Source organism: Gossypium arboreum, chromosome 10, assembly GCF_025698485.1.
Source record: "Gossypium arboreum isolate Shixiya-1 chromosome 10, ASM2569848v2, whole genome shotgun sequence".
In the NCBI taxonomy this organism is placed as follows: domain Eukaryota; kingdom Viridiplantae; phylum Streptophyta; class Magnoliopsida; order Malvales; family Malvaceae; genus Gossypium; species Gossypium arboreum.
The window spans coordinates 35540978-35568078 of NC_069079.1; the positions used below are offsets into that span (position 1 = coordinate 35540978).

At 33.2% G+C, this 27101-nt stretch overlaps 2 protein-coding genes across 6 annotated transcripts; both read right to left on the bottom strand.

Annotated features, from left to right (window-relative positions):
- Positions 1-2922: 2922 nt before the first annotated feature.
- Positions 2923-5420, bottom strand: LOC108488548 (uncharacterized). The gene is made up of 2 exons (XM_017792829.2): positions 5118-5420; positions 2923-3683 (listed from the first exon to the last, which is right to left on the bottom strand). The coding sequence occupies exons 1-2, from the start codon at positions 5144-5146 to the stop codon at positions 3089-3091; spliced, it is 624 nt and encodes a 207-aa protein (XP_017648318.1). The 5' UTR covers positions 5147-5420; the 3' UTR covers positions 2923-3088.
- A 2285-nt stretch (positions 5421-7705) lies between these two features.
- Positions 7706-11448, bottom strand: LOC108487264 (uncharacterized). 5 transcript variants are annotated; one of them, XM_017791562.2, is made up of 6 exons: positions 11310-11448; positions 9889-10358; positions 9304-9614; positions 9144-9200; positions 8402-8877; positions 7706-8324 (listed from the first exon to the last, which is right to left on the bottom strand). In XM_017791562.2, exons 2-6 carry the CDS (start codon positions 10293-10295, stop codon positions 8004-8006), a joined length of 1572 nt encoding a protein of 523 aa, XP_017647051.1. In that variant the 5' UTR covers positions 10296-10358; positions 11310-11448; the 3' UTR covers positions 7706-8003. The 5 variants fall into 5 exon arrangements, with proteins under 5 accessions (XP_017647051.1, XP_052875742.1, XP_052875741.1 ...); XM_053019782.1 differs by having other exon boundaries at positions 9889-10225; positions 11310-11446; XM_053019781.1 differs by having other exon boundaries at positions 9889-10254; positions 11310-11446.
- Positions 11449-27101: the final 15653 nt, after the last annotated feature.

The window sequence follows — 27101 nt, forward strand, 5'->3', positions numbered from 1 at the left end:
TGAAGACCTTCAAATCAGCACAAGATTTTGTGACGATCAGTGCCATCTTTCTTACAAAAGATCAAATGTTTCATGAGAGAACAAAACACATTGATATTCGGTATCATTTTGTTCGTGATATTATTGCTCGTGGTGATATTGTTGTGAGCAAAATTAGCACTCATGAAAATCCTGCAGATATGATGACTAAGTCACTTCCTATAACCAAGTTTGAGCATTGCTTAGACTTGGTTGGTGTTCATTGTTGAAGTTAAACCCTTAAGGGTTTTTTGGAAGAGGTGAAGAACTTGTTTATTGAAAGTTCGCGATGAAGAACTTGTTCATTGAGAATTTGTGTCAAGGTGGAGATTGTTAGAATTAAGTGACCCAAATTCTTATTTAAATAAAATACGATGGAAAATAAAATAAAAGTAAAATCCATATAGAACTAGACTTCTTTTATTTTATTTTAGAATAAGGTTTTAAACCTTATTAAACTCCATCTATTTTATATTGATTAGGATAAGGTGTTTCAATCCTACTAGAATATGGCTTTGCAAGCCTATAAATAGACATAGTCTATTCCTCTTGTATTTGAGTAAAAATTTTTCGACATAGTGAATTTTCTTCTCCTCTGCCCGTGGTTTTTTTTCCGAAAGGGTTTCCACGTAAAATTTATGTGTTCTTTATTTTTTATTTATTTTATTCTATTTATTTTTCTCATAAACAAATCATCTAACTAGCTTTTATACATCAACAAAACAAATTACAACTGAACTAGACTAGTTTGCTTATAACAAAAGTTTCAGTTGCATGCTTATGCACCAAAAGACCTTGCTGCTGCAATGCTGGCCAGCATTTAACAGTTTCACATAACCTTGAAGGTAGGTTAAAGTTCTTTGTTAGAACTAAATGATTAGACCTAGTCTCCTTTCTTCTGTTGCTTTCAATAGCAATATCAACCTTAATCTTCCGTCGGGAACCTTCTTCGTTCATAGGATTATTTAAAATAGGAGATACTTCCCTCTACTCAAAATGAGTTCTATCTTCATTGTCCTTTCTTTGAGTATCCATTAAAAGGCCTAATTCCATAAACCCATTATCATTATTTTGATTACCTTTGAATACTTTCCCCAAGGTGCAATTTGTTCGTGTAAAGTGGGTAGAGGTTGTTGATACATACAACCACCCTCAGCCTCGACTCCACAAAAGTTTATCATCTTACTCCTGTACTTCTAAATGCATGGATTGTTCCTTTGAAACGTATTTGATCATCAAATTGGGTTTCAAAACCCAACCTCTGCTAGATAGCTCCCATATGCTCATTAAGAATATCTTTGATCTCTTGACCCTCGTAAAGGCAACCGCTCCTCGAATGTCCTATCAAATTCTCTCATATCGAAAGGCCACTCATTGCCTTACACCATCATTCTTTTGGATGACACAACCAACAATTAATAGTTGCCAAAGATTGGTGGCCACTTAAACTCTAAGAAACTTGATGTTTCTAGGGTTGTTACCACTCCAGTCCACCTGAATAACATTACTTGCAATTTGACCAAGTCTCGTCCCCACAAAGAGTAAGATATTCATGGGGTGAATTATGCTCCATCTAACGCCCATGTCCCTTTTCTCTAAATGAAGTGTAAGTCTGAATTCAATAATAGTTTTAATTTTATAATCATATAATATTTAATTGATGTTTTTCTGGAAAGCCTTTAATTAATGTTTCTAAATGGCTAATATATTAAGAACGCCCTTAAACTAGTTTGACTAATTCAAGTAACTCTTTGTGCTTTCTTTAACAGTTCTATTCTTTAATTTTAACTAAAGTTTTTTTTCTTTCTTTCTTGAGAATCCAAATAACCAAGTCACAAACAATGTTCTTGAAATTAAACAATCAACTTCGTTTAATTATATATGATATTACATTATTTTCATATATATATATATATATATATATATATTTAAAACATGGTTATAATTTATTCTCATACAAATATCTAATTTTTATTTTTATTTTTAATTCCAATTTAGGAATTCATCATTTTAAACAAAATATGAATGAAACTATTACTATTGGATTTCAATATCAAATTATGACTAGAAATGTGAAACAAATACCATACAATGAAAACTGAAACAATTATTGAATTCATTAAAGGTGAAGAAGTGTTCATTGGGGATCTGAAAATAGATAAAAGATTATTGTAGGATATTCATCTAAGTATATTTTTTATAAAAAAATTCCAACTTATGTAGTTTGAAAAAAAACATAAAACTTACTTTAGCAAAGTCTACCAATTTAAGGTTTTTAGTATTTAGGTATCTATTAAGTATTACTTTTGAGCCCCTTTTTTATAATAAAAATAATGCTAATCAATCAATTTTTATCTTTAAATTGATTTTTAAAAGTGGCTTTTCTACTGCTAGGAAGTAATTGAAATGAGTGAAAATTGATTTCTTCCTTATACATTTGGACTGAGTTCAAATTTTGAAAGAGTTTTATTAAATATCACATTTGATCTATACATAATTATATTTGTACGTTAAAATATTTATGCTACATAAAAAACAAGATTTAAATGTTTTAGCTTTTAAAAAGCCAATTTTAACGTGAATGTATACAATTCACTTTAAATTCCAAACATGGAGTCTATTTGTCTTTTGCAATCTTTTTATTGTATGTATAATTATTTTCTTTTTAAATTTATATCAAATGTATAATTATTTGGAAAGATTATGTTTATGTAATTTTAATATTTAAAATATGATTTATTTATCCAAATTAAAAGTTACAAATAATTTATATTAATTTTAAAATATTATATTATAAATTCAAATATTATTTAAATAATTCTTTTTACTTTTCAATAGATATTTAAAATAGATATTTTACTTGATTTTTTTTTTTTTTTTGCGATAATAATAAACACTTGGAAATTTAAAAAATTGAAAAAACTAATAGATGGTTAAAAGCAAGATCCAAATTTGAATTGGCATCCCAGCATTTAAAAAAAGTACACAATCGAAAGTACAGACAAATGAAAATTAAATAAAAGAAAACTAGAGATAAAATATGGGTAATATTAAAAAGAAAGAAAGAAGGTTAAAAATCATCATCTTCATTAGCTTTTACCATTCTACTAAGAGGACTAGGGCCAAGCATCTTCCTTCTCATCAAACTTCTCTTCCTTATAACCTCCATTTGATTCCTCCTCCTAACTTGCATCATTGCTTCTTCTTCCACAACAAATCTCCTCATCAATACATCGTCCGTCAATGATTTACCACGGAAAACTCTTCTTCCTTCCGTGCTAAGTCTCGCGCTTGGTATTACCCTTTCTTGCGCCAGGGGAAAGGCCTTTGACCTAGGGTAAGTGTTGCTTCTTCTAGGGGGAACATCGGCACGAAATACCTCGTTGTAGGAAGAGATTGGTGCACATAGACAAACTCGAGTAAACGTAGTGGCAACCCTTAGGGAAGTACATTTCCGTAGCTTCTCCGATCTATTGGGATGAGTTGAAGGGATTTCGGTGGACTTGGGAATCGCTTTCCAAAATGTTGCATTCGCCATGGGGATTTCAGTTGGTCTTGAAATGGTTTTCCACAATGTTGTAGCATTTGTAGTAGGGATTCCGGCCGTCTTCGAAACAGTTTTCCATACGGTGGCCCTCTCCATTGCTCTTTGATACCAAGGCTTCCTATGGAAAATCAAGCAAAACTATAGCATCAAATCTTGAGCAAGACTTTTTTTGGAAAAACTGTTGAGGATGAAGACCAAAACGCCAAAATCGTAAAAAAGCCAATATCAAAACCACAGTCAACTTTATACTTACTACTACGTATATCAAAGGAAAAGTTAAATTCATGCTTCTTTTTGGATACTTTCATATTCACTATACATATATATAGACATATATATATATTAAAATAATGTTGCTTCAATTTTTTTTTCCTTTTTGAAGTAACCATGCTCCGTAGATATTCAGATATCAGTATGGAATATGACCTCGAAGACCCTGTTAATGTCAGCCAAACTTAAAAAAAGTTTTTGAATATATATATTTATTCTTAGCTCAATTGGCATGGGTATTGTTGTTTATGCAAGAGGACATAAGTTTAAGTATACTGAAGCGCATTATTTTCTTATTATTTATGAGTTGGGAAAGAGTTATGAATAATTTTAGATATTATATCAAATAAAACATATATGATCAGATCCTATAAAGATAAAATCTCGACAGTTTCTTAATTAGGGTTAAGAGAGATTATAGGTGTTAGATCAAAATTAGGACAATCTCAATATACATTAGAATTGTTACTTGAACAAGACACCCTCTAGGACAATATATCTTCTTATATTTTCAGATTGCAACTTTTATTTTTTTTATTTTTTGTAAAAAATAAATTGGAAATGATCTTAGCAACGATTTTTGGACGATCAAATGCATACTTTCTGATCAGGGTTTATGTACTTTCTTTTTGGTATTAAGGGTCTATGCTGTTCTTTAGTTACAAATTTACTATCTATATCTACACTTACTGTATAAATATCTCCTGAGTTGACGTCACCAATTAAATAAGTGAAAAAAAATTAATTTACCTTTTTTTTTTTTTAATGATAATTAATATCATACCTAGTGTCGCATGATTTAGTATAAATATTACATAATGGATTTCAGGTAGGCAAGATTGGATTGGAATTTCTTACACAAGCCATAAGGCTCAAACCATTGACTTAACTTAGCTTATTGGATCAAATCAAGTAAAGATATAGGCCCACTAAGCAAAGCACTTAGTGGACAAATGTGCAAAAGAAAACTGCTGAGTCTGCAGATTTTGAACATTTCTTACTCAAATCAAAACTGCATGAAAATCAGGGGCATTTTAACTAACACCCTTGTATGCAAACTTGCCGAGCTGATCTCAACAAGTTTTCAAAATCAATTCAATTTGGGTAGAATTGTCAACACCATTCCTATCTATTCTATGAGCAACATTGTTCACAGCAAAAACAGACAATCGATACTAAAACAGGTGATAATTCATGAGAAATGTTTGAATTGATCCGAGCAATGTAGAAGCATTCGGATTACATGCAGAAAAGGAAAAAAGAAAGAGAGAAAAAGGTTTACCTTGTGTGAGAGTTCTTAGGATCTTGCATGAACAAAGCAAGGTGAAGAGCGATGAATGAAAGAGGTGAGCAAAGATGAGAAAACAGGGAATTTTCATCTGTGTGTTGAAAGAGAAAGAGAAAGAGAAAGAGGTGAAAAATACAAAAAAATAAAATAAAGGCTTTTTGGCCTTCAAGTTGAAGGGATGAGTCTGAAAGGCATGGGAGAGTTGGCAATGTGATGTGCCCTTCTTTTCTTTTCTTTATTACGAACACTCTTTGCTTTTCATTTGGCAGCCATGATTTCAACTGATTTCTTTCTCTTTTTCTTAAGAGAGAGAATCTCAATTTTTAAAGGCAAAGTTTCATTGTGACTACTTTTTAATGCAATTACTCTATTACCCCTTCATGTCACTTTACAACCTTGTAAAATTTGTGCTCCCTGTATTTTTAATATTTTTCGTCAAAATTTGTCAAATTAACATTATGACAATAGATGTATTGACAAAAATAAATATATTAAATTAACAAATTTGACAGAAATTACTAATATATATAATGATTGAATTAAAAATTCTAAATTAGAACAGTAGGATGATTGAATTTTTTAACCTTTAAAGTATAAGGACTAAATCTGAAATCCTGCATAAGTACAAGGACTAATATGACATTTTGACCCACGTCATATCAAGTTAAAGTTTGGATTGTGATCGAATTTTAAGACGAACATTGTATATTTACGTATAAAGGAGCTCTTAATTTTAAATTCTTTATGATTACATGTGTTCTAATTTATAATATTGAAATATTATTCTTTTGATCCTTTACATTTGAAAACATTTTACGATCTAAAGTCAGTAAATGGTATACTTTAATCATTTTTAACCTTTTAACAAAATGGAATACTTATATTTTGATCCTCTCAAAAATTAATAATTTAATTTAAACTATTTTCATATAACTTTTTTTTAATTTTATCGGATCACAGATAAAACAATTTCATATTAATCCAAAAGTGGGTTGTAAAGTAAATCATAATTATAAAGGAAGGGAGCATTCAGTATAATCATGTTTTGATGCAAAGGTTAGTATAATTACAGCAAGTGAGATTGTTTTAGTTGAAGACATGCATGCATGGCCTTTGTTACCAGAAAACATAAATCAACTCTTTTTGGTTAGGTTTCATATTTCAACCTAACTATGAATTTTAGCAAATTGAGATCAACTATTTTCCAAGTTGAAGACCAATAATTTTGTTGTTTCCTTTCCATATTTCTTGTACATAAACAATGATTAAATATCCCAATTTTATTATTTTAAGTTCTAATTAACCGACCTACTATTAATATTATAAAAATAAAAAATCAAATTTGAATATAATAAAAATAATTAAAATGGATATTTATAGACAAAATAATAAATCATGAATTAGACTTTTATTATTATTTATTTATCATGTTCACTCTATGATTTATTTTTGAGATTCATAAGTACTATTTTCAACTACATTATCCCTCAAATTTAAACATGTATTTTTCCTTACTACTGCTTTTATAGTGTTGGTATGAATTTGACTTTGTAGCCTTTTCATAGCAGTCTTTAATGGAGTATATATTGTAATATTGTAAAAGTATGAGCTTTAAAATTGAGATAAATTTTTATATGCCTAAAATCCACCAAAATGGTGGGCTTTGTTCTTTTTTGGTAAGTAGTATATAGGTATTATATTATTAATTATACTTTGTGAATAAGATATAGATTAATGTTAGAATGGACGGCCATGGCATCATGATTCAAATGTGGGTGGTGTTATATCAGAAACTCCAAAAGCTGCTGCAAAAGGGAGACATTATGATTGGGGATGTCTGGATTAATTACACATTCTCTTTCTACATCTTTCTTTATCAAACTCCATTAATTTATCTATCATTTTCTCATGCAAAATTGATCTATTATGTTCCAAAGAAGAATAATGTAATAGATTAATGTTGAAGTCAAAATTTGATGTGGAGGTGGCCATAAAATTATAAAATTTTAATATTAAAGTTTTGATTAAATCAAGGCACAAAGGAGAGCTTTACATGATGGAGTGGAGTGGAGTAGTTACTGGTTTCAATTATATATATTTCCATTATCACATTGAGTTGATACCCATAAAAGAGAAATGGAAAGCATTTTTCATTTATGTGTAGAGGGGGATATGATATGATATGATCTTTCCATAAGACTGACAAAATTTCTTTTTTACAGGGTCAAAAGATTCAACTCTCACTCATCTTTTGCTTTTCTTTTTTCTACAATATTTGTAGACCCGCCTTTCAAATCGTTTTCTACTAAGACCACCCCCACCATGGAAGAAAAAAGTTAGTAGTCTTGGGAAGCTTTACTGAGCTTAATAAAGTGAAAATGTCAATCTAATATTATTATTTGTTAACAAAAATTAGATATTATTGATAAATCTTACACCCTTCTAAGTTTTTCATTCTTCAGATTTATAGATGATAATATTCCGACTCTTCATTTTTAATACATACTCGGACATGGTTAGGTTTACAATAATTTTCAACTACAGTGAGTAATTGAGCTCATTTGCTACAGCCATTAAACAGATTGAAGCAAATAAGAGGAACTGACTTCAGTCATTTAATCAGATCAAAGTTCATTGCAAATTTGAGATGGAGAGGTAGCTCACAGTGTCAACAAACCATGATCACTAAACTGTAGATTAGAATTTTGACCCCATGAACACTGTTGGTTGAAGCTAGTTTATCAGAAACTACAACTTAGTGGATCCATAAAATCAAGGAGTTCTAGTTACAGTGCCTATTGAGTGCTCTTAGTGATTGGTTAGCAAAAAGAGTGTTGAGCCTACTAAGCTTAGTGAACCATCAGAATTCCAAAAATGAAGTCATTGGCTATTATCAGGCTCACCTGACTGTTTCCTGCTCCAACCACCTGAACCAGCTTTACGTTCCCCTCGCTTTCGTTTGCTCTTAGGGAAACAGATGTCTGCAGCTAGGCATTGTCTCAGAGTTGTTTGCTCCTGAGACACCACGTTTTTGGTTGCATGATTAGGTTCTGATGTCAGAATGCGGGAAGGATTGGTGCTCTCTACTTCTTCGACTTTCTCAGTTTGATGCTGTTGCTTTATAGACCGACTGTTTGTTGTCATTAAAACTTGTTTGTCTCCAGCATTTCCTTCGTTCTGTATCAGAACATTTTCCACAATCTGCAAAATACATAGTATCGTAATGAACAAATCCTCATATATCCAGGGGAAAGAAAATGCAGATCAGTTAAGCTTACATCTTCGCACGAGTCTACGAGTTGCGGCTGATGGCAGGTAACTTCAGCAGATGACAATAATCCAACTGTGCTTTCGATTATATCTGGGACATGGAAAGCCTCTCCATAACTTGAAACAGCACTTGCAGGCATAACCAAATCTCCAACATATTCGGAAATCTGCTGAGTTGTGTTACACGCAGGTCCAACAGATATTGTGTCTCCATTTCCAGCCGAAAATGTAGGGCTAGGAGCGGAGCTGGTTTGAGCATCACAAGCAGCAAGGAGGCTCAAATTCTCAGAGGAAGAAAACTTCGAAGCATTTTTGGACATCACCTGATCAAGTTGACTCCTGAGTTTTTGAACCTTAGCATGCACAATTTCAATCTTCCTAAGGACTTGCTCCAAGGAATTATTTCCATCTCTGAACTCGAAAAGCAATTGATCATTATTAACGTCGAATTTATCATTGCGCTCTGTATCTTGGTCCATATTGGCTGCACCAATTGCCAAAGACAACTTCATAGTCAAAACTAAGAGAAACTGAAATCTATGAAAACGTATTCTTCGAAATGCTGACTATTATTAATTCCGTTTGACAATCAACATATATGATCACATATTTCAGCCTATCAGCCTATTTTTATATGATGGAGCCATTTGATTTCCCAGGATCCATGGCAATAGTTTATTGCAAAATGAATAGTTATGAATGAAGTTAACATTTAGGAAATTGATTCAGTGAAAGGGAAAATGATATTACCTGTGTTGGGAAAATCATCAGCAATGTAAGCACCATCCGGAATGGTTTTCCTGTTTTCTGAAATATATTAACGAGCAAATCATACTTGAGCATTGGGGTTAAGGAATGATGAGAAAAACACTTAAACCACAATGATAAAGAACAAAGAATAAGCTCATACCGAAATATGAAAATAAGTTATGACATGACATGTACGATGCTATATCAGTTGTTTCTTCTATTCTCTTTCGTCTCCTCCGCTTTATGGCCTTTCTACGGTTATACTGACTACAAAATGGCAATGACTTTGAACCAAAACCTTCTAGTGCAGATTGGTCGATTCTGGAGAACTTGCTCTGCTCATATGAAGATATTTCTCTGCTGTATTTTATTGCTTGAGACTCAATTTGTTTGATTCTGAGTTCTGCCCATTTGCAGCGCCACATGAGAGGCCGAATGAAGCTCCTCCAATGACTTGTCAGCCTCTTCTTCCTAAAGGGCATGTATGAAACAGCAATAATATAAGATTGCGACATGTCTGCTTGCATGGCAAAGTCAAAGATTGACGAGTATCATGTAATGTTTCGACCCATAAAGATATGGATGGAAAGAACTGAAAACAGGAAACCCCTATTGTTTTGAACAGACAACTATATTGATTATATGCTTCGAGACAAGACAACTACGGCTATTGCACTAGACTTTTTATATTCAAATGCTCAAAAATGTGTATATATGTGTGTGTTTATAATGATTAAAAGCACACCTCATATGAAACACGCTACTAAACGGTTCGTAAGCAGATCCAAAAGCAGCATCACCAAGGAACTGGGATTCAACTTCAGCATCACTCAATCCAGAACATTTCTCGGCATCAGACGTGGTGTCGGCAAATGAGCTGGAACACTCAGTCACATCCGGGTCCTCAATTTTAACCGTTCTGATGTCATTATTGTTTGTACATCCAATTATATCAACCTCGATATCTTCGGAAGTCTTGGGAGCCTTTTGCTTTTGCAACAAACCCTCCATGTTATCATTATTCATGCACCTTGAACTCTTCCCATCCAAGCTATCGAAGGGAGTCAGCTTTTCCTTTTCAACTGCAGCTTTTGGAGCACAATGTAGTTTACTATCTGGATTAACATCCATCAGTATTTGTTCATAAGCCATACAACAATCATAGTACCAAAAAGCAATGTGCCAAAGAAAATTCCTCCATGGTTCACCTTCATGCTGATTAAAAAATGGGCTTATGTTAAATCTTTCAACATTAAATAAGTGGTTCTGATCAAACAGAAGCCATTAAATGTGTACAAGAAATCAATGGTTGTGTAGATAACTAAGGCAAATTGTATATAAAGCTACCATATCTGAAGCCTAGAAATCCAACTATTTTCAAAAATGCATTTTTTGTGCTTGAATTTTGTGAAATTAAAAAGAACTTGTTTAACAGATTTTCCAAATTTTCTGTAACAGGTGACTAAATTCTTCAAATTTCAGAAACCATTTGCTATGTTCATTAAAGAAAAAAATTTGATGACTGCAATGTTTGTAAGCTCAATTGAATTTCAAATCAACTACAAGATAAACAATTGAGAAGTAGAAACAAATTTAAGCATTCAGTGAATAATTTACCAAAAACAGAACAAAATGGAAGCAACTTGTTTTGCAGAAATTGAAGAAACAAAAACCCAGAAAAGGAAAAAAAACAATAGAGCAGTAAAGCAATATCTCCAAAGAAAAGCTTAACAATCTGAAAAATTCAAAGAAACCCTCTACCATCCTTAAATTTGTGATTCAGCTATCATGTAAGAAACAAAAATCATGTCAACATGCATGCATGCATCAACACATTCACATACATGATACATGATGCATCCACATACATTGGAAGTAAGAAATGATCATGAAAGTACAAACAGCTTTCAAAGGAAAAAAAGTACTCCAACCTAAATTAACAACCCAACAAGGTGAAAGAAGAAACTAAACAAGCAAGGTACAAAAAAGAAATAGAAGAAAACAACAACAACAACAAAAAAAAAAAAGTAAAAGAAAAGAAATAAAAACCATGTTTCCTTCTTCTCCAAATAGTACCTATATTAAGTTATATACGTATAAAAGTACGTATGAAGAAGAGCATAAGAATCTATGAAGAAATTAAGAAAGGATGGATAGAGAAAGTACCAGGAGAGAGTGAAGTGAAGAAGGAAAAGAAGGCGGCGAGGGAGAGAAATGAGGAAGTTAACGTTGTAGTAATAAAACCTAAAGTGGAACCACTTTTAGTTTTGTCTTATTACTGTCTAGTAATTTTACATTATACTTCCTGCTTTTCCTTACGACAACTTACATTTCATTACGGGTTTTCTTTTCTTTTTCTCTTCTCTCTGCTCTTTTTTACATTTGCCTTCTTCTTGATTGCCGTACGTGGAGAAAATTGAAAATCTAATAATAGGAATTTTGGTTTTATTTTCATTAAATTTATTCTGTTTTGAGATAAAAATCTATTTAATTCCGGCTTTGTTTAGGATTGTTTCTCAAAAATATTTTTCAACCTAGAAGTAAAAACAGTATTTTTTAGTTTTTATTTTTGGCAAATATACTTTTAGAAATAAATGACAATTTTAACTCTTATAATGTATTTTATATAATATTTATATGGTATATGTAATTATTTTCTTATTAAAACTATTTTTATATATAATATTATATATTTAAATTCTTATTGGTCATATTTTATTATTTAAAATATAGTTTACATATTCAAATTAAATTTTATGAATAATTAATATTAATTTCTTAAAAATATTTAAAATTTATATTTCATATATTAAAATATTAACAATAAATTATAATAAATTATTTTTATATTCTTACTAAAATATTATAATAGTAATTAATTTGAACATTATTTAAATTATATTTATTACTTTATAATATAATGTCTAAAATAGACATTTTATTTATTAAAATTACTTTTGATAATAAAACTAAATACTTAAATCTTAACCCATACTTTTCAAATGAATTTTACTTTTGTAATATTTATTTTTAAAAATTACTGAATAAAATGTAAAATAATATGTAAACATTAACTTTTAAAACTTGAAAACTTAATGAACTTATCCAAAATATTATAAGGGTAAATTATCCAAATGGTCACCAACTATGCTAGCGTTTATGTTTTGGTAACTCAATTTTTAAAATTTTCAATTTAGACATTATTCAATTTTTAAAATTTTCAATTTAGACATTAACGTTTAAATCTGTTCCTACTTTGGCTACTCGTCATTAAATTGATAACTGAAAGCCTTTTCCCTGACTGGTAAAATAACACATTTAGTCCTCCATACATACATATTATATCAATTTAATACTCAAACTTCTTAACCAAAACTTTCAGCTTTTGAAATAGATGTATCCCACATCTATAAATTTGTAATACCAAAAATGAAAGGAAAAACTTCTCTCAACTACAAATTAATAACATAATTTAAATTACTCTTAAAATGTCTCTAATTTAAAATTAATTTTATATATTAATAAATAATATTTTAGAGGTACTTACCTTTTGAATTGTTATGTAATATCAATAATATAATCTAAATTACTCTTAATTTAACAACCCAATTTCCAAGGTGTTAGAAAATACTATTTCGAAATCTTGTTTCCATAAACCAAGCCCGTAAATATTAAATAGGAATATTTATAGAGATGTTATAAAAATATGTTGAAATTCGGTTAAGTAAATTAGCTGAGAAAGTGGTTAATTTGGGGCCTAGGGACTAAATTGTAAAATTTCAATCGCTATAGAGTTTTAATTATGAAAAGGTTTGGGACTTATATAGCAATTATCTTAAGGACTAAAATGGTTAATAAACCAATTTTATTTAAATGTTCGTGGATGAAGATGGTGCATGTCATTAGAATTAAATAATTAATTATTAAAGTATAATTAATCAAGATTAAGTTAATTAATTAAGTTAAATTATAAACTAAAAGTTAGTGGAGAGATGTTATCTTCTTCATTTCTACCATCCACCATTAAAGAGAGAAAAACTTTAAACCCTTGAGCATTCGACCAATTCTATCGAGTAAGTCCCTAAGTCATTTTCTTTGATTTTTTATAGAGTTATTATCATGGGAGCTCGATTTAACTAGCCCATGTATCAATTTGTCCAATTTTTGAAATTTTGATAAGTTTTAATTCTTAATAAATTGAAGAATTAGACTTGAAATTGATAGAAATTAAGCTTAGATTAGAAAAAAGACCAAATTGTAAAATTTAACAAGCTTGATTATTAACCTTTTTACATTAGGAATCAAATTGAATAAAATGAAAATATGTTATGATATTATGTAAGGAATAGAAATTATAGGATCCCTAATGAGTAAATGTGAAATCGGATTTTAATCTAAAGCTTTATATCAAAGGTTATTCTAAGTTTAGGGACTAAATTGAATAAAATGAAAAATATGGTTGACTTGATGTTTGAATGTGAATCAATGGAAGTTGATATTGTTTATTTTATTGTGTTATCATATGTAGCAAATGTCGACGCTAAGCCATTGACAGAGAAAGGAAAAACGAGAGTTGTTAATGAGCGACACGAAATCTCGGTTTGTACTTTTATGATTCAGAATAGATTTAATTTCTTGCATATACATGTTAATTGCATGATTGAACATTGAGGTGAGTATATAATTGTCATATGAATTAATTTGTTGTGATTGTTATTGAATATCGTAATAATGGACTGAATTAAATAAAATGAAAAATAAGTATGATTTTGTGGAACATGGTTTGTAATATCTTAATGGATTGAAACATGTTATATGGTATGAGTTAATTGTGTGTTGACGATGAATTGAAATGTGATTCTGAAATTGGTTGTGAAATTATATATATACGAATTGGATTGAATTGAAATGAGATGAGATAAATGATTGTTATGCAATAGAACAGTGTACAGGGTACGAAAATGCAAATGTGATCGAACATAAGGTATGGCAGGTGAATGTAAATTATTACATGGTATGAATATGTGAGTAAGAATGATTACAAGTATGATAATGCATATATGTAAAATTGATGCCAATGTGAACTTAGTAAAAGATTAAGATACAATTGGCATGCTAATAGGGTCATATGTGCGCTTGTACAAGATATGTGATTGTACAAATATCATTACAGGTTATATCAAGATCCAGTATCTGTTGTAGATTATTAAGTATTATATGTCTTTATAGAGACCCTGGTGCAATGGAGGGATGTATTGAAAATGTTTATGCATTTTATGCCTACGAGTTTTGTGCTTCAGTGCCCTAGTGTGGTGTAGTTTAAGCTCTTACGAGCTAATTGGTGGAGTGTAGTTTACATGCATTTGTGAGTAAAAGGAAATTTAAATAGCCAATTACATCATATTAAGAATATTTAATGCATTCCACTTGTTTATCATAGTAAACGGGTTCAAATTAAAAAATTAAAAAAAAAGTAAAAATATCATCGAATAATATAACGTATTTTAATTAAGGAATGTCATTTTCAAAATTTTCCTAACTAATTTGGTGCATTGTTGATTCTTGACACTAACTCAATCGAGACTTAAATAATAATATAGATAGATATATACAATTGATGGAACAAGTAAAGTATGCATAATTCATTTAAAATGTAAATATTTTCCGTGAGTCATTTTACGGAAAAAAATTATTTTATATTGACATGTAAGTCATTTTCTATTGATTAAGTTGTTTTCTGTGAAACTAACACAAGAAAATACAGAAAATATTTTCCGTAAAACTTTTTACATGTAAACAAATGTAACATTATATTTCAAAGGCTTAAATGAAATTTTGGCCCCCAAATTATAGAACTAGGTACTTCAATTTTTTTTTTGGTAAAAAATATACCTAAACTAGGATTACTTTACATTTTTTAGTTCAACGGTTTGTAGCCGTTAAAAAAATCCGTTAACCAATAATATTATCACACGTTGCAAAAATAATTATTTATTTATTTTTCTTTTTCTTTTTCTTTTTCTTCCTTCCCTCTTCTCTCCAATGTTCCTATTTCATCTTCTTCCGCCTCTCCCATTAGACTCACTTTCTTTAAAATGCTCTCTTGTTATTATACAATCAAATAAATAAACTAATTCTAAACTATAAATTTTTCAATTAAAAAAAATAGAAAATAGCTTTTAACAAGGATTAGATAATGAACAATCAAAAAACTCTCCCTTGATTGCGATATGTTAATATGGGTTTCCAAACTCAAAATAAGTTCAAGTTTTTTCCACAACACCATAAGTTATAAGCTTCCCCAAAATCACACTAAAATTTGATAAATGAGGAAACTTTGTCCTAACATCAACAAAGAAGATGGCCCTGAGACAGTTCTAGAGGTCCCAGTCCTCGAAGAAATGTTCAAGCCTGTTTAGAAAGCATGTTAACATGGATGAAAGGTCAAGCCTCCGATAAGTGATCCTAACCCATGCTTGCCGGTCAGATTAACAAGCTTCGCTTCCTCCTTTACCTTGTTGGATCCTCTTTAGCCGTCTCCAACAATTGGGCCACTCTATTCACAAACCCATCAAGGACTGCTCCATTGTAAACTCTTCTCATATCACACTTTTCTTTCTTAATGTTGCCTTATCATTCTTTTATCTTAGTTTACACATAATGTGCCATCTCGTATTGATTAATTTTTGAATTGTTTTCAATGTTATGTTAAAACTAGGTATTTCAAGGACCTTTTAACTATATATTATAAAACAAAATAAAAAATACTTAAATGGTATTTCAAACAGATTATGTACCAAAATGGTATATTCAAACAAGTGGAGGGTGGTGCATAGGCGGCACCATCCTAAAAATCTAACATGTTTAACTGCAAAAAAAAAAAAAAAATATATATATATATATATAATGGAAAATGCCATCTAAATAGGCGGCACCAAAAGGAATACGGGTCAATTACGACTCGTATACGACCAAAACCCGACCCACCCGGACCCACAGCCAACCCACTGTCATTGATAGGACAAGACGACTGGTGAAGCCTAAGAGAAATGTGAGACACCTACTGGTCATGCCCATTTGACAGGCGGCACCGGGTTGGTGATGCCAACCTCATAGGCGGTCCACCTCTAACTCTTGCATCGGTGGCAGCGATGGGATAGGACTATGCCCGTGACTTGTGTTTTGGAGACCATTATAAGGTCCCCAATGTCTTATTTTGGCCGAAAGAGAAAAGAAATTTGAGGAAGAGAAGAAGAAGAAGAAAAGAGCGGGAAGAGGAAAAAGAAAGAAAAAGAGGGAAGGAAAAAGAGAAGGAAAAAAATAAATAGAAAAGGAAAGGAGAAAGGAGGAGAAATTGTATTTAGGGTTTAGAAAGATTTGGTATTAAAAAATCATAAAAGGTAATCTTTTATTTAGTAAATTTTTTGTTATAAATAAATGTTAATTTTTTTGTTGTTATTGTTGATTTATTTGGATTTAATTTTTAATTTTATTTTTGTAAGGTATTATTTGGTTAAAAAAGCTATTAAGGTATGTTGGTATTTATTTTATATTTTCATTCATTCATAAGTTTTTTTAATGTTTATTGAAGTAAAAAGCCTATTTATATAATGTATAAAGAATGTTTTATTTTTTATGTAATTTATTTGTTATGTGTGTTTTAGGTTTATTAGATTTATTTTTATGTAATTTATTTGGCGTGTTATTTTATTATTTTAATATAATTTTTTATTTTTATGTAGGTAAAAGATGAGACCATTGAGATGAAATTTGTAAATGGGACCATTAAGTTGGAATTTATGAGATAAATTAGGAATAATAGTTTACATGTTCTAATTTTTTAGATTTTATAATTGGGAATAAGAGTTTATGTTTTTAAATTTTATTTTATGTTTTTTATAAATATTATAAATGAAATTTCTTTTGAATCCTTCTATGAAAAAAATTTATATATTTTGACAATAATTAAGTTGGCATGTTATTATATATATATATATTATATTTTAAACCAATACATTTTACTTATTATCATTTTAGAATAATAATAACAATATTCGTATTTATTATGTTGATATAGTTTATGTTATGTTTTTTTATTTTTTTGGCATGTTATTTTATTATTTTAATATAAAATATATTTTATGTAGGTAAAAGATTAGATCATTGAGATGAAATTTGTGAATGAGACTATTGAGTTGGAGTTTGAGTTGGAATTTATAAGATATATTTATTTTGTTAATGTATTATATAAAAAATATGATGTGGACAAAACTGTTTGGTATTTTTGTAATTAAAAGTAATATATAAAACTTAGGTATTTTGATAAATATTTAAAATGCATCAAACTTAGAAATTAATTGTCGAAATTTGTTTTGAAATTGTAGGTATCGAAATAGGTTCATTGATTAATAACAATGATCACATATCAAACACAATTAATAATATGGTCATATATTGTTATTTTTTAATCACGGGTTCCCTTAAAAAAAGTTTTGCATCATTTACGGAAATAAATTATGTTATAATAACTATTTTTTGTAATTTAATAGTGTCAGGGCCCATACCAAATTTACATGTTTGAGATTTTCATGGCTGAAAGCCAATTTTGAACATTTTTCAATTAATGCCACTGAGCAGGAGGTAATGTGCGCAGCTCGAGCGTACATTATGCATATTATAAGGGTTTACTGATGCAAAATGCGAAGGGTTCATTTGATGTATTTACCCCTATTAACTGATTTGTAGAATGTTCGCTTGTATAGTTGGGGTTCTGCAGCTCTGGCTATGTTGTATCGTGAGCATTATCAGACAAAAAAGCTTGATGTCGTAGACATAGGCAGATACCTCATATTGAGGCAATCTTGGGGTCTTTACCGAATGTCATTCTTGGCAATGGTTAGGCACCAAGCACACATATTTTCATTGGTGAACAGGTGATAAAATTTTTCTTGTTATAGCAATTCATTGACATTTTTTTTGATGATACTATTCTAATGATACTATTCTAACATGTAATTTGTTTTCGTAGATGAAGTACCAATCCGGGTATCGGGAGGTCATACACTATCTCGATATATCGTTTGATGATTGAACAACATGTCAGGGAAGGGGTAAGCTATTCTAATATTCGTGATAGGTAATTACTTTGCATATCTTACTCGAACCGTATTAAATTTTAACCATGTTATTAATCGTGTAGTTCATCTAGATGCCGTATCGAAGACCAAAAATTACGGTTGTTATACCTCGTCTACCCACATTCATTCACACCTGTGGTGCATTAACGCACCAATTATCAATTTCCAGACAGTCAAGTGGTATAATGGGGATCGAGTACTCCGGCAGTTTGGTTGCATCCAGTATATCCCGGCTCTGCCAATGCATTTAGAGAAGATCCACAGGGATTAACAAGAGAGGAAAACATGGAAATAATTGGGAGATTGTGTAGCATAAATATATTGTAGTGTGGGATAATAGAATGGCGCGGAGACCTCAGATGGATATTTCTTTCGATTTGCAACCATCATTAGAGTACATACAATGGTATTCTAGTACGAGAAAACCATATTTACTTGGTTGGCAATCAGATGTAGCCCCTCTGCACATGCATCGACTTAGGGCATACGAGACAGAGCTCGAGCTAGAGCCCAAGCGGTCGCATACACATCCCAGGGATAGTTCTTATAATCCAGAGTTGCGGGTCAGTAACTATTTCTTGGGCTCATCAGGACACGGATATCATTCCAAGTTTGATATCTTAAATCCAATACCACCACAAAACAACACTCCTCACGGTCCGTATACACCGCATTACTCCACTCTTTTTCGGTCGTACCCACTGCAATATAGCACTCCTCCTGGCTCAAGTTCATTGATGGCGTCCAGGGCATATGAAATTTCTTTTATGTTTCACACACCCCCACTGCGACTGAAGAGAATGTTGATTGCCACGACCACCCACAACGTGAACGTCGACCCCTGCAGAAATATACCCCTAGGACCACACTATTAAACCATCAATTTTAGGGGTTTCTTGCAATTTAAATATTACAAAGTTTGTACTTTTTTATTCTAAAAAAATATAGATCAAGAAAAATACAATCTTTATATTTATTTAATTAGATTAATTGCAACATTAAAACTTGGAACAAACTTTGTGGTCATAAATTAAATTAATTGCAACATTAAAACTTGGAACAAAATTTGTAATATAAATTAAATACATGACAACATTAAAACTTGGAACAAACTTTATAATATAAATTAAATACATTACAACATTAAAACTTGGAACAAACTCGTAATATAAATTAGGTACATTGGATTACATAAGCTCAATTCCTACTCGATCGTGATGATTGTCCAATATGGTAGTTTCACAACGGGCATTTACTCCGATTATAGCCAGCTAATCTGCATAATCCACAATGCTTACTGTCAGATTTCTCCCTAATGTCCATTTCATTATGGATTATGGATGATTGCGGATGAACTTTCGGATTCCTATGTAACACCCCTTACCCAGCCCAGACGTTATGGCCGGATCCGACATGCCACATCGAAGCATTCAAAACATTTCCGATCCAGAAAGAAAACTTACTGAGTGTTTTAAAAGATGATTTCATTATAAGTTAAAGTGAATGGAAGCTGTGCACCAGGTAGGAAATCGGAAAAGAGGAGGTGAGTCCATCGGACTGCTTAAGTACCAAGCTCCCTTCGGATCCAATCCTAGACATGCAAACCGCCATTGCCATACCTTAATGTCATGTATATTTCTAGAAAACCAATTTGATTAAGTCCTTTTTAGGAAAAGTGATTAATTTTGGAAAATATCTTCATTGCGGAAGCTTTGCTTGTTTTCGTGTTATTTGGAAATCAATTACTGTTTTTGAAAACGCGCCCTAAAACTATCCAATTCAACAGTTAAATATAAATATTACCTATCTTAATAAAATATATAAAAACCATCAAAAATAAATAAACGGCCTTATTACATTTAAAAGCTCAAAACCTCAAACGTAATTAAAAGGATATCCAGTTCACCAGAAGAAAATCAAACTTTGAGCGGGTGGCCACTCAATTCCCTCACGCTCCAAGCCCACTATGGTTGGGGATTACTGCGTGGATGGAAATAAAAGGGTGAGTTTGGGGAAACTCAGGTGTAAATTAACCCAACCATAGCCTATATCAGCTCAAACCACATAAATAGAATAAGTTGGCCTTAGCCGAATGTATTGAATAAAGCCCACAGGCCCATAATGAACGAGCAGATATTACATGTTTATGTAAAACCCAACCAGATTCATCCATAACACCCCGTACCAGCCTTACACCATGTGGGAGACTACTCGACCCACCCACCCGCCACACACCACAGAAATCGCAGTGGCTAGTCCAGATATTGTGACGAAGTCACCAGATCTGAATATTGTGGCGAGCCACGGATCAGATATATGTGGCAGAGCCACCAGATTAGATAATTGTGGCATAGCCACTAGGACAGATATATGTGGCAGAGCCACCAAATCAGATAATTGTGGCATGGCCACTAGGACGCTTCCTCCATAGTATAACCCAAGTCCCCATGCAACAGATATATAATCATGGCATACATCATACAGAATCAGATCGTCATGCTTTTCAGTCAAAAGTAACCCTAGGGGTATAATGGTAATTTTGCATACATAGGGGTATTCAAGTAATTTAACTATTCTTAAGGATTTCATACATAACATAGCCATTTATGTACGATCAGAAACACTTACCGCGTTTTCTTACCAATTTGGGCCCATTGGCCCATTATCCCGTTTTTGGCCCATTAAGCCCAAAAATATCGAAATGCACAGAATCGCGCACTCTACAGTCTTATCACTTTAATTTACCATATACATCAAACTATTAATCTCATAAGCATTCACACACTCACAAGATCTCAAAATACCGGCTTTTCGGCTTGTGCCGATCTAGTCTATAAGAGGGTCTTAGTTACACACCTGTTTGCGACGATATGTTGACGAGATCCACACACGAACTGCCTACAATTGGATTACTAACACGTTAATCTAACTATTCAAACACGAACTACATATTAACCCCATACCATATTCGGCCAACCACACCTACAGATCATAGTAAGCTTATAAGAAATCAATAAGCAACTCATTAACAAATTTTTGTCAATGTTTACCACATAATCAAAATTTCACTACAAGCTGTCTTCCTGAGCAACAGTCACTAAATCATTTATAACTGGAGCTACGAAACTCCAAATCAAGTTCCGTTAATTTTCTTTGAAAATAGACTCATATATCTTATATCCATAAAATTTTCAGAATTTTTGGTTTATCCAATCAATACCAGATTTTTCTCAAAGTTTCCCATGTTTCACTATTTGACTAATCTGACCACTCTTCTTTACGAATCAAATTTCTCATTGTACAGAATTCAAAATATGTTCTTATTTATTTCATTTGAAACTAGACTCAATAAGATTCAATTACATAATTTATTCAGCTTCTAATTCATCTCCCACAATTTATGGTGATTTTCCAAAGTCACGTTACTGCTGCTATCCCCAGCAGATTTATTACCAAATCACTCTTTCACACATATCTTGCATGCATGTTATTTAAACATGTATATCACCAATCAATCATCACATATCTATGATTTTATTTAAGTATAATCTCCATTTCATCATTTTAAAGCACAACATGTTAGCCGATTTTTCCCTTTAACATCTAAGGCACATGCATGCTCATTTGTTTGGCTCAACTTCACCTATCTTCCATTTTTTATCAAAAGAACATGAAACAACAACCATTTCCTTCATTTTAATTCATGACTAAATGCTCACAACACAACTAAAAACCAAAATATGCTTCAAGAGTTAAGGTAGAATCAAGAAGAACTCATGAACCTCAAAATAGAAGCAAGGTACCAAGAACTTACCTTCAATTTTCTTCCCCAAGTGACCGAACATTCAAGAGCTTTCTCCTCTCCTTTCTTTTTTCTAACTTTAGGCTATGATGAACAAAGATGGACAAAAATTTGTTCTTTTCACCCCTTTTTTTTTAATAAAATTTCATATTTCATCCATTTAATTCTTTAATACAAAAGGCATGAAATTCCCATCATGAAACATCTACCTAACCCATTATCATGGAACATTTACCTAACCCATTATCATAAAACATTTACCTAACCCATTATCATGGAACATTTACCTAACCCATGATCAATTTGTATCAATTTGTACTATAAATTATGGATATCAAGTGCACATTTTGTCTACAACAACATGATGGCTGGCCACTTCATGTAAAATGGGAGGTTTGTCATGTAAATCCTCCTATTTATTTGGCCACTTCAATTTAGCCTAGAGCATTTTCAAACATTTTCACATAGGTCCTATTTCATAATTTCACCCCATTTTCTTATAGAACAAAAATTAACTAAAATTGCCGGGTTCTATCTTAAGCTTGGGCCTTCTAGAGGCCCACTAACATAATTAAACCTATGCCAACATTCACAGAATTCCCGAAAATTGGGGCGTTACAACTCTACCCTTCTTAAAGAAATTTTGTCCTCGAAATTTACCTGATCCAACTAGTTGAGGGTATTGTTGACGCATAGTCTCTTCTGATTCCCAAGTAGCTTCTTCCCTTCCATGATTACGCTAAAGCGCTTTCACTAACGGGACAGATTTCCTTCTGAGAAGCTTAACATCTCGAGCCAATATTTGCACAGGCTCCTCCTCAAAGGTCAAATTAGTCTGAACTTCAATTTCTGCAACTGGCAGGACATGAGCAGGGTCAGAACGATAATGCCTTAACATGGAGACGTGAAAAACATCGTGAATCCTGTCTAACTCTGGAGGCAATTCCAACTGATAAGCCACTGGGCCTACTCGCTTCAAAACCTGATAAGGCCCAATGAACCGCGGACTTAACTTGCCCTTCTTATTGAACCTTAATATCTTATTCCAAGGAGAAACCTTTAAGAAGACCATATCACCTACTGAGTACTCAATCTCCTTACGCTTCAAATCTGCATACGACTTTTGCCTATCAGATGCTTCTTTTAACCGGTCCCTAATTATTCTAACCTTATCCTCAGTATCAGCTACCAACTCTGGTCTAAGAATTTGTCACTCTCCTAGTTCAGTCCAACAACTAGGTGTACGACACCTTCGTCCATACAGTGCTTCATACAGTGCCATTCAAATACTCGCCTGGTAACTGTTATTGTACGTAAATTTTGCCAACGGCAAGTAATCCTCCCAACTACCTCGAAAGTCAATCACGCATCCCCTCAACATGTCCTCCAGAATCTGAATAACCCTCTCTGACTGACCATCAGTTTGGTGATGGAAAGCCGTACTAAAGTTCAATCGCGTCCCCAACGCCTCATGCAACTTTTGCCAAAACTGATATGTGAATCTGGGATCCCGGTTAGAGACAATCGAAATTGGGACCCCATGAAGTCATACAATCCCGCCACATACAGCTTGGCTAACTTTTGAAGCGAAAAGTCAGTACGTACAGGTATGAAATGGGCTGATTTGGTCAACCTATCCACAATCACCCACACCGAGTCTTTCTTTGATGGTATCAAAGGCAACCCACTCACAAAGTCCATGGTTACTCTTTCCCACTTCCAAAGTGGTATCTTCACCGGCTGTAACAGTCCAGAAGGTAATTGATGCTCAGCTTTCACTTGTTGGCATGTCAGACATTTTTCTACAAACTCCGTTACTTCTCGCTTAAGTCCAAGCCACCAATACAATTCTCGTAAGTCGTGATACAACTTATTCCCTCCAAGATGCATGGCACATAGTCCCCCATGAGCTTTCTTCAATATTGTCTGCCTTAAATCAGAGTTCCTCGGAACACAAATTCTTCCTCGGAAACACAGAACTCCATCACCATTTAAACCGAACTCAGAAGTTTCCCCTTCCTTAACTTGTTGAAAACGAGCAACCAAAGACTCATCTTCCAACTGCTTTTCCTTAATCTGGTCCACCCAAGTTGGCCTTACTTGCAATTCACCAACAAGCGCCATCATCATCTGAGACTCAAACGAGCAAACATTGCTCTCGGATCGAATCACGGTTCTACGACTTAAAGCATCGGCTACCACATTAGCCTTGCCTGGGTGATACTCGATCAAATAGTCATAATCCTTAAGCAACTCAATCCATCTCATTTGCCTAAGGTTCAGCTCCTTCTGAGTCAACAAATACTTAAGACTCTTGTGGTCTGTGTATATAATACACCTCTCCCCGTACAAGTAATGTCTCCAAATCTTAAGTGCAAATATCACTACCGCCAACTCCAAATCATGAGTAGGATAGTTCCCTTCGTGAGGTTTAAGCTGTCGTGATGCATATGCAACCACCTTACCCTCCTGCATTAACATGCAGCCCAAACCCACGTGTGATGCGTCACTGTTCACAGTAAAATCCTTCCCAGACTCTGGCTGAATCAACACAGGTACTTCAGTTAGAACTTTCTTCAACTTCTCAAAAGCTTCCTGCTGCTTCTCAGTCCATACAAACGGTACTCCTTTCCTTATGAGTTTTGTTAGAGGTGCTGCCATCACAGAAAAACCTTCCACAAACCTTCTGTAGTACCTGCCAGTCCTAGGAAACTCCGTATTTCCGACACTGACCTAGGTGGCTTCCACTCTAAAATCACTTCAATTTTCCGAGGGTCCACCTTAATCCCCTTAGCAGAGACCACATGTCCTAAGAAGGTTACCTCCCTCAACCAAAGTTTAGACTTGCTGAACTTCACAAAGAGTTCCTTCTCCCTTAACACTTGCAGCACTATACAGAGATGCTCGTCATGTTTCGCTTCAGTTTCAAAATATACAAAGATATCGTTAATAAAGATGACTACAAACTGATCAAAAAATGGTTGGAACACACGATTCATCAGATCCATAAATGCTGCAGGGGCGTTCGTCAATCCAAATGGCATAACCAGAAACTCGTAATGACCATACCGAGTCCTGACTATCGTCTTATGGATATCTGCCTCATTGACTCTTAACTGATGATATCCAGATCGAAGATCGATCTTGGAAAATACAGAAGCTCCTCTAAGCTGGTCAAACAGATCGTCAATCCTTGGCAGTGGATACTTATTCTTAATCGTCAGTTTGTTCAACTGGAGATAATCAATGCAAATCCGCATCGTACCATCCTTCTTTTTCACGAATAGCACCGGTGCTTCCCATGGAGGCACGCTTGGCCTAATAAAGCCCCTATCCAACAACTCTTAAATTTGAGCCTTTAACTCCACTAACTCTTTCGGTGCCATCCTATACGGTGCGTTGGACACGGGCACCGTTCCAGGCAACAAATCTATTCCAAACTCAACTTCTCGGTTCGGAGGCAATCTTGGAAGCTCCTCTGGAAAAATATCTTGGAACTCCTTTACGGTCCTAACCTTATCCACTGTCAATCCCTCCTCTTCTGACTGACTTACAAATGCCAAATAGGCCTCACAACATTTTCGAATCCACTTTTCAGCTCTTAAAGCTGACACCACATTGGACAAATAATCCCTTCGCTCACCTATTACTATAACCTCCTCATCCTTTGTGGTCCTTAACACCATTCGTTTAGCAGCACAATCCAGGGTCGCCTTATGCTTAACAAGCTAGTCTATTCCCAAAATGAGATCAAACTCTCCGAAGCGTAACTCCATCAGATCTTCAGGGAAAATCCTACCTTGAGTTTCTAAGGGTACATCCCTATACAGTTTGTCTACCCTAACCGAGTGACCCAAAGGACTTAATACAGATACCCCACTCACAATCTCCTCAGAGCAACTCAAGTCGTCCATAATCCGTTCTGTGGCCTCCAACAAATATTCCGCCACATTCGGGGCTATAACAGACACGCCTCTAAAGATCTCCGCTCCGTTAGCCCGAAGTCGTTTAGAAATAGATCCCCGAACTCCATTGTCCGTACTTGCCCCGGCAACTCTTTCCAGAACACGAAGCATTGCCTATGACAGGGCATCATCCTCGGCACCGCGGTCATGAGACTCTACCTTTGTTGCCGGTGGTACCGGTGCATCTACCGCCGGCATATGTCTCGAAGACGAAGATCTTGCTCGAGCACTTTCTCGGCTCCGTCCACAGCCTCTTGTACGCATATTGTATTATCTTGATTACGAATTTTATACATCAATTAATATTCCAGTGTTTATTACAGATGTTTTATGAATCAGACAGTAGTCCAGAGTTTATTTTCGCAGAATCGAAGTCTAGCTACAGTTTCAGTCTCTTATCAGATTTTCCTATGGTTTCAGTATTATCCTATTCAGAGTATCCTAGCAGGATTTCAGTACAGACAGATAATTCAGAAAAATATTTAGAAAAGTTCAGAATAATACTTACAGGCTTGGGCCGGAGATTCGGAATGCCACCTTCTAAAGATTTAAATTTTGAACGAGTTTTTCACATTCTTTATAAAATTTTCGCTTTCGAAAATCTTTATTTTTGGAAACTCATTCTACAGCAGAGTTGTTGCAACCTAGGCTCTGATACCACTAAATGTAACACCCCTTACCCGGCCCAAACGTTATGGCTGGATCCGACATGCCACATCGAAGCATTCAAAACATTTCCAATCCAGAAAGAAAACTTACTGAGTGTTTTAAAAGATGATTTCATTATAGGTTAAAGTGAATGGAAACTGTGCACTAGGTAGGAAACTGGAAAAGAGGAGGTGAGTCCATCGGACTGCTTAAGTACCAAACTCCCTTCGGATCCAATCCTAGACATGCAAACCGCCATTGCCATACCTTAACGTCATGTATATTTCTAGGAAACCGATTTGATTAAGTCCTTTTTAGGAAAAGTGATTAATTTTGGAAAATATCTTCATTGCGAAAGCTTTACTTGTTTTCGTGTTATTTTGAAATCAATTACTATTTTTGAAAA

What these genes read in the sequence shown, in the direction of transcription:
- LOC108488548 (XM_017792829.2), bottom strand. Translation starts at nt 5,146, where the DNA reads ATGCAAGATCCTAAGAACTCTCACACAAG. An exon ending in CCTAAGAACTCTCACACAAG is followed by an intron (nt 3,684 to 5,117) that starts GTAAACCTTTTT and finishes GATTTTCCATAG; the next exon opens with GAAGCCTTGGTATCAAAGAG.
- LOC108487264 (XM_017791562.2), bottom strand. Translation starts at nt 10,295, where the DNA reads ATGGCTTATGAACAAATACTGATGGATGTTAATCCAGATAGTAAACTA. An exon ending in AGTAGCGTGTTTCATATGAG is followed by an intron (nt 9,615 to 9,888) that starts GTGTGCTTTTAA and finishes CATGCCCTTTAG; the next exon opens with GAAGAAGAGGCTGACAAGTC. An exon ending in TGATGATTTTCCCAACACAG is followed by an intron (nt 8,878 to 9,143) that starts GTAATATCATTT and finishes CAATTGGTGCAG; the next exon opens with CCAATATGGACCAAGATACA.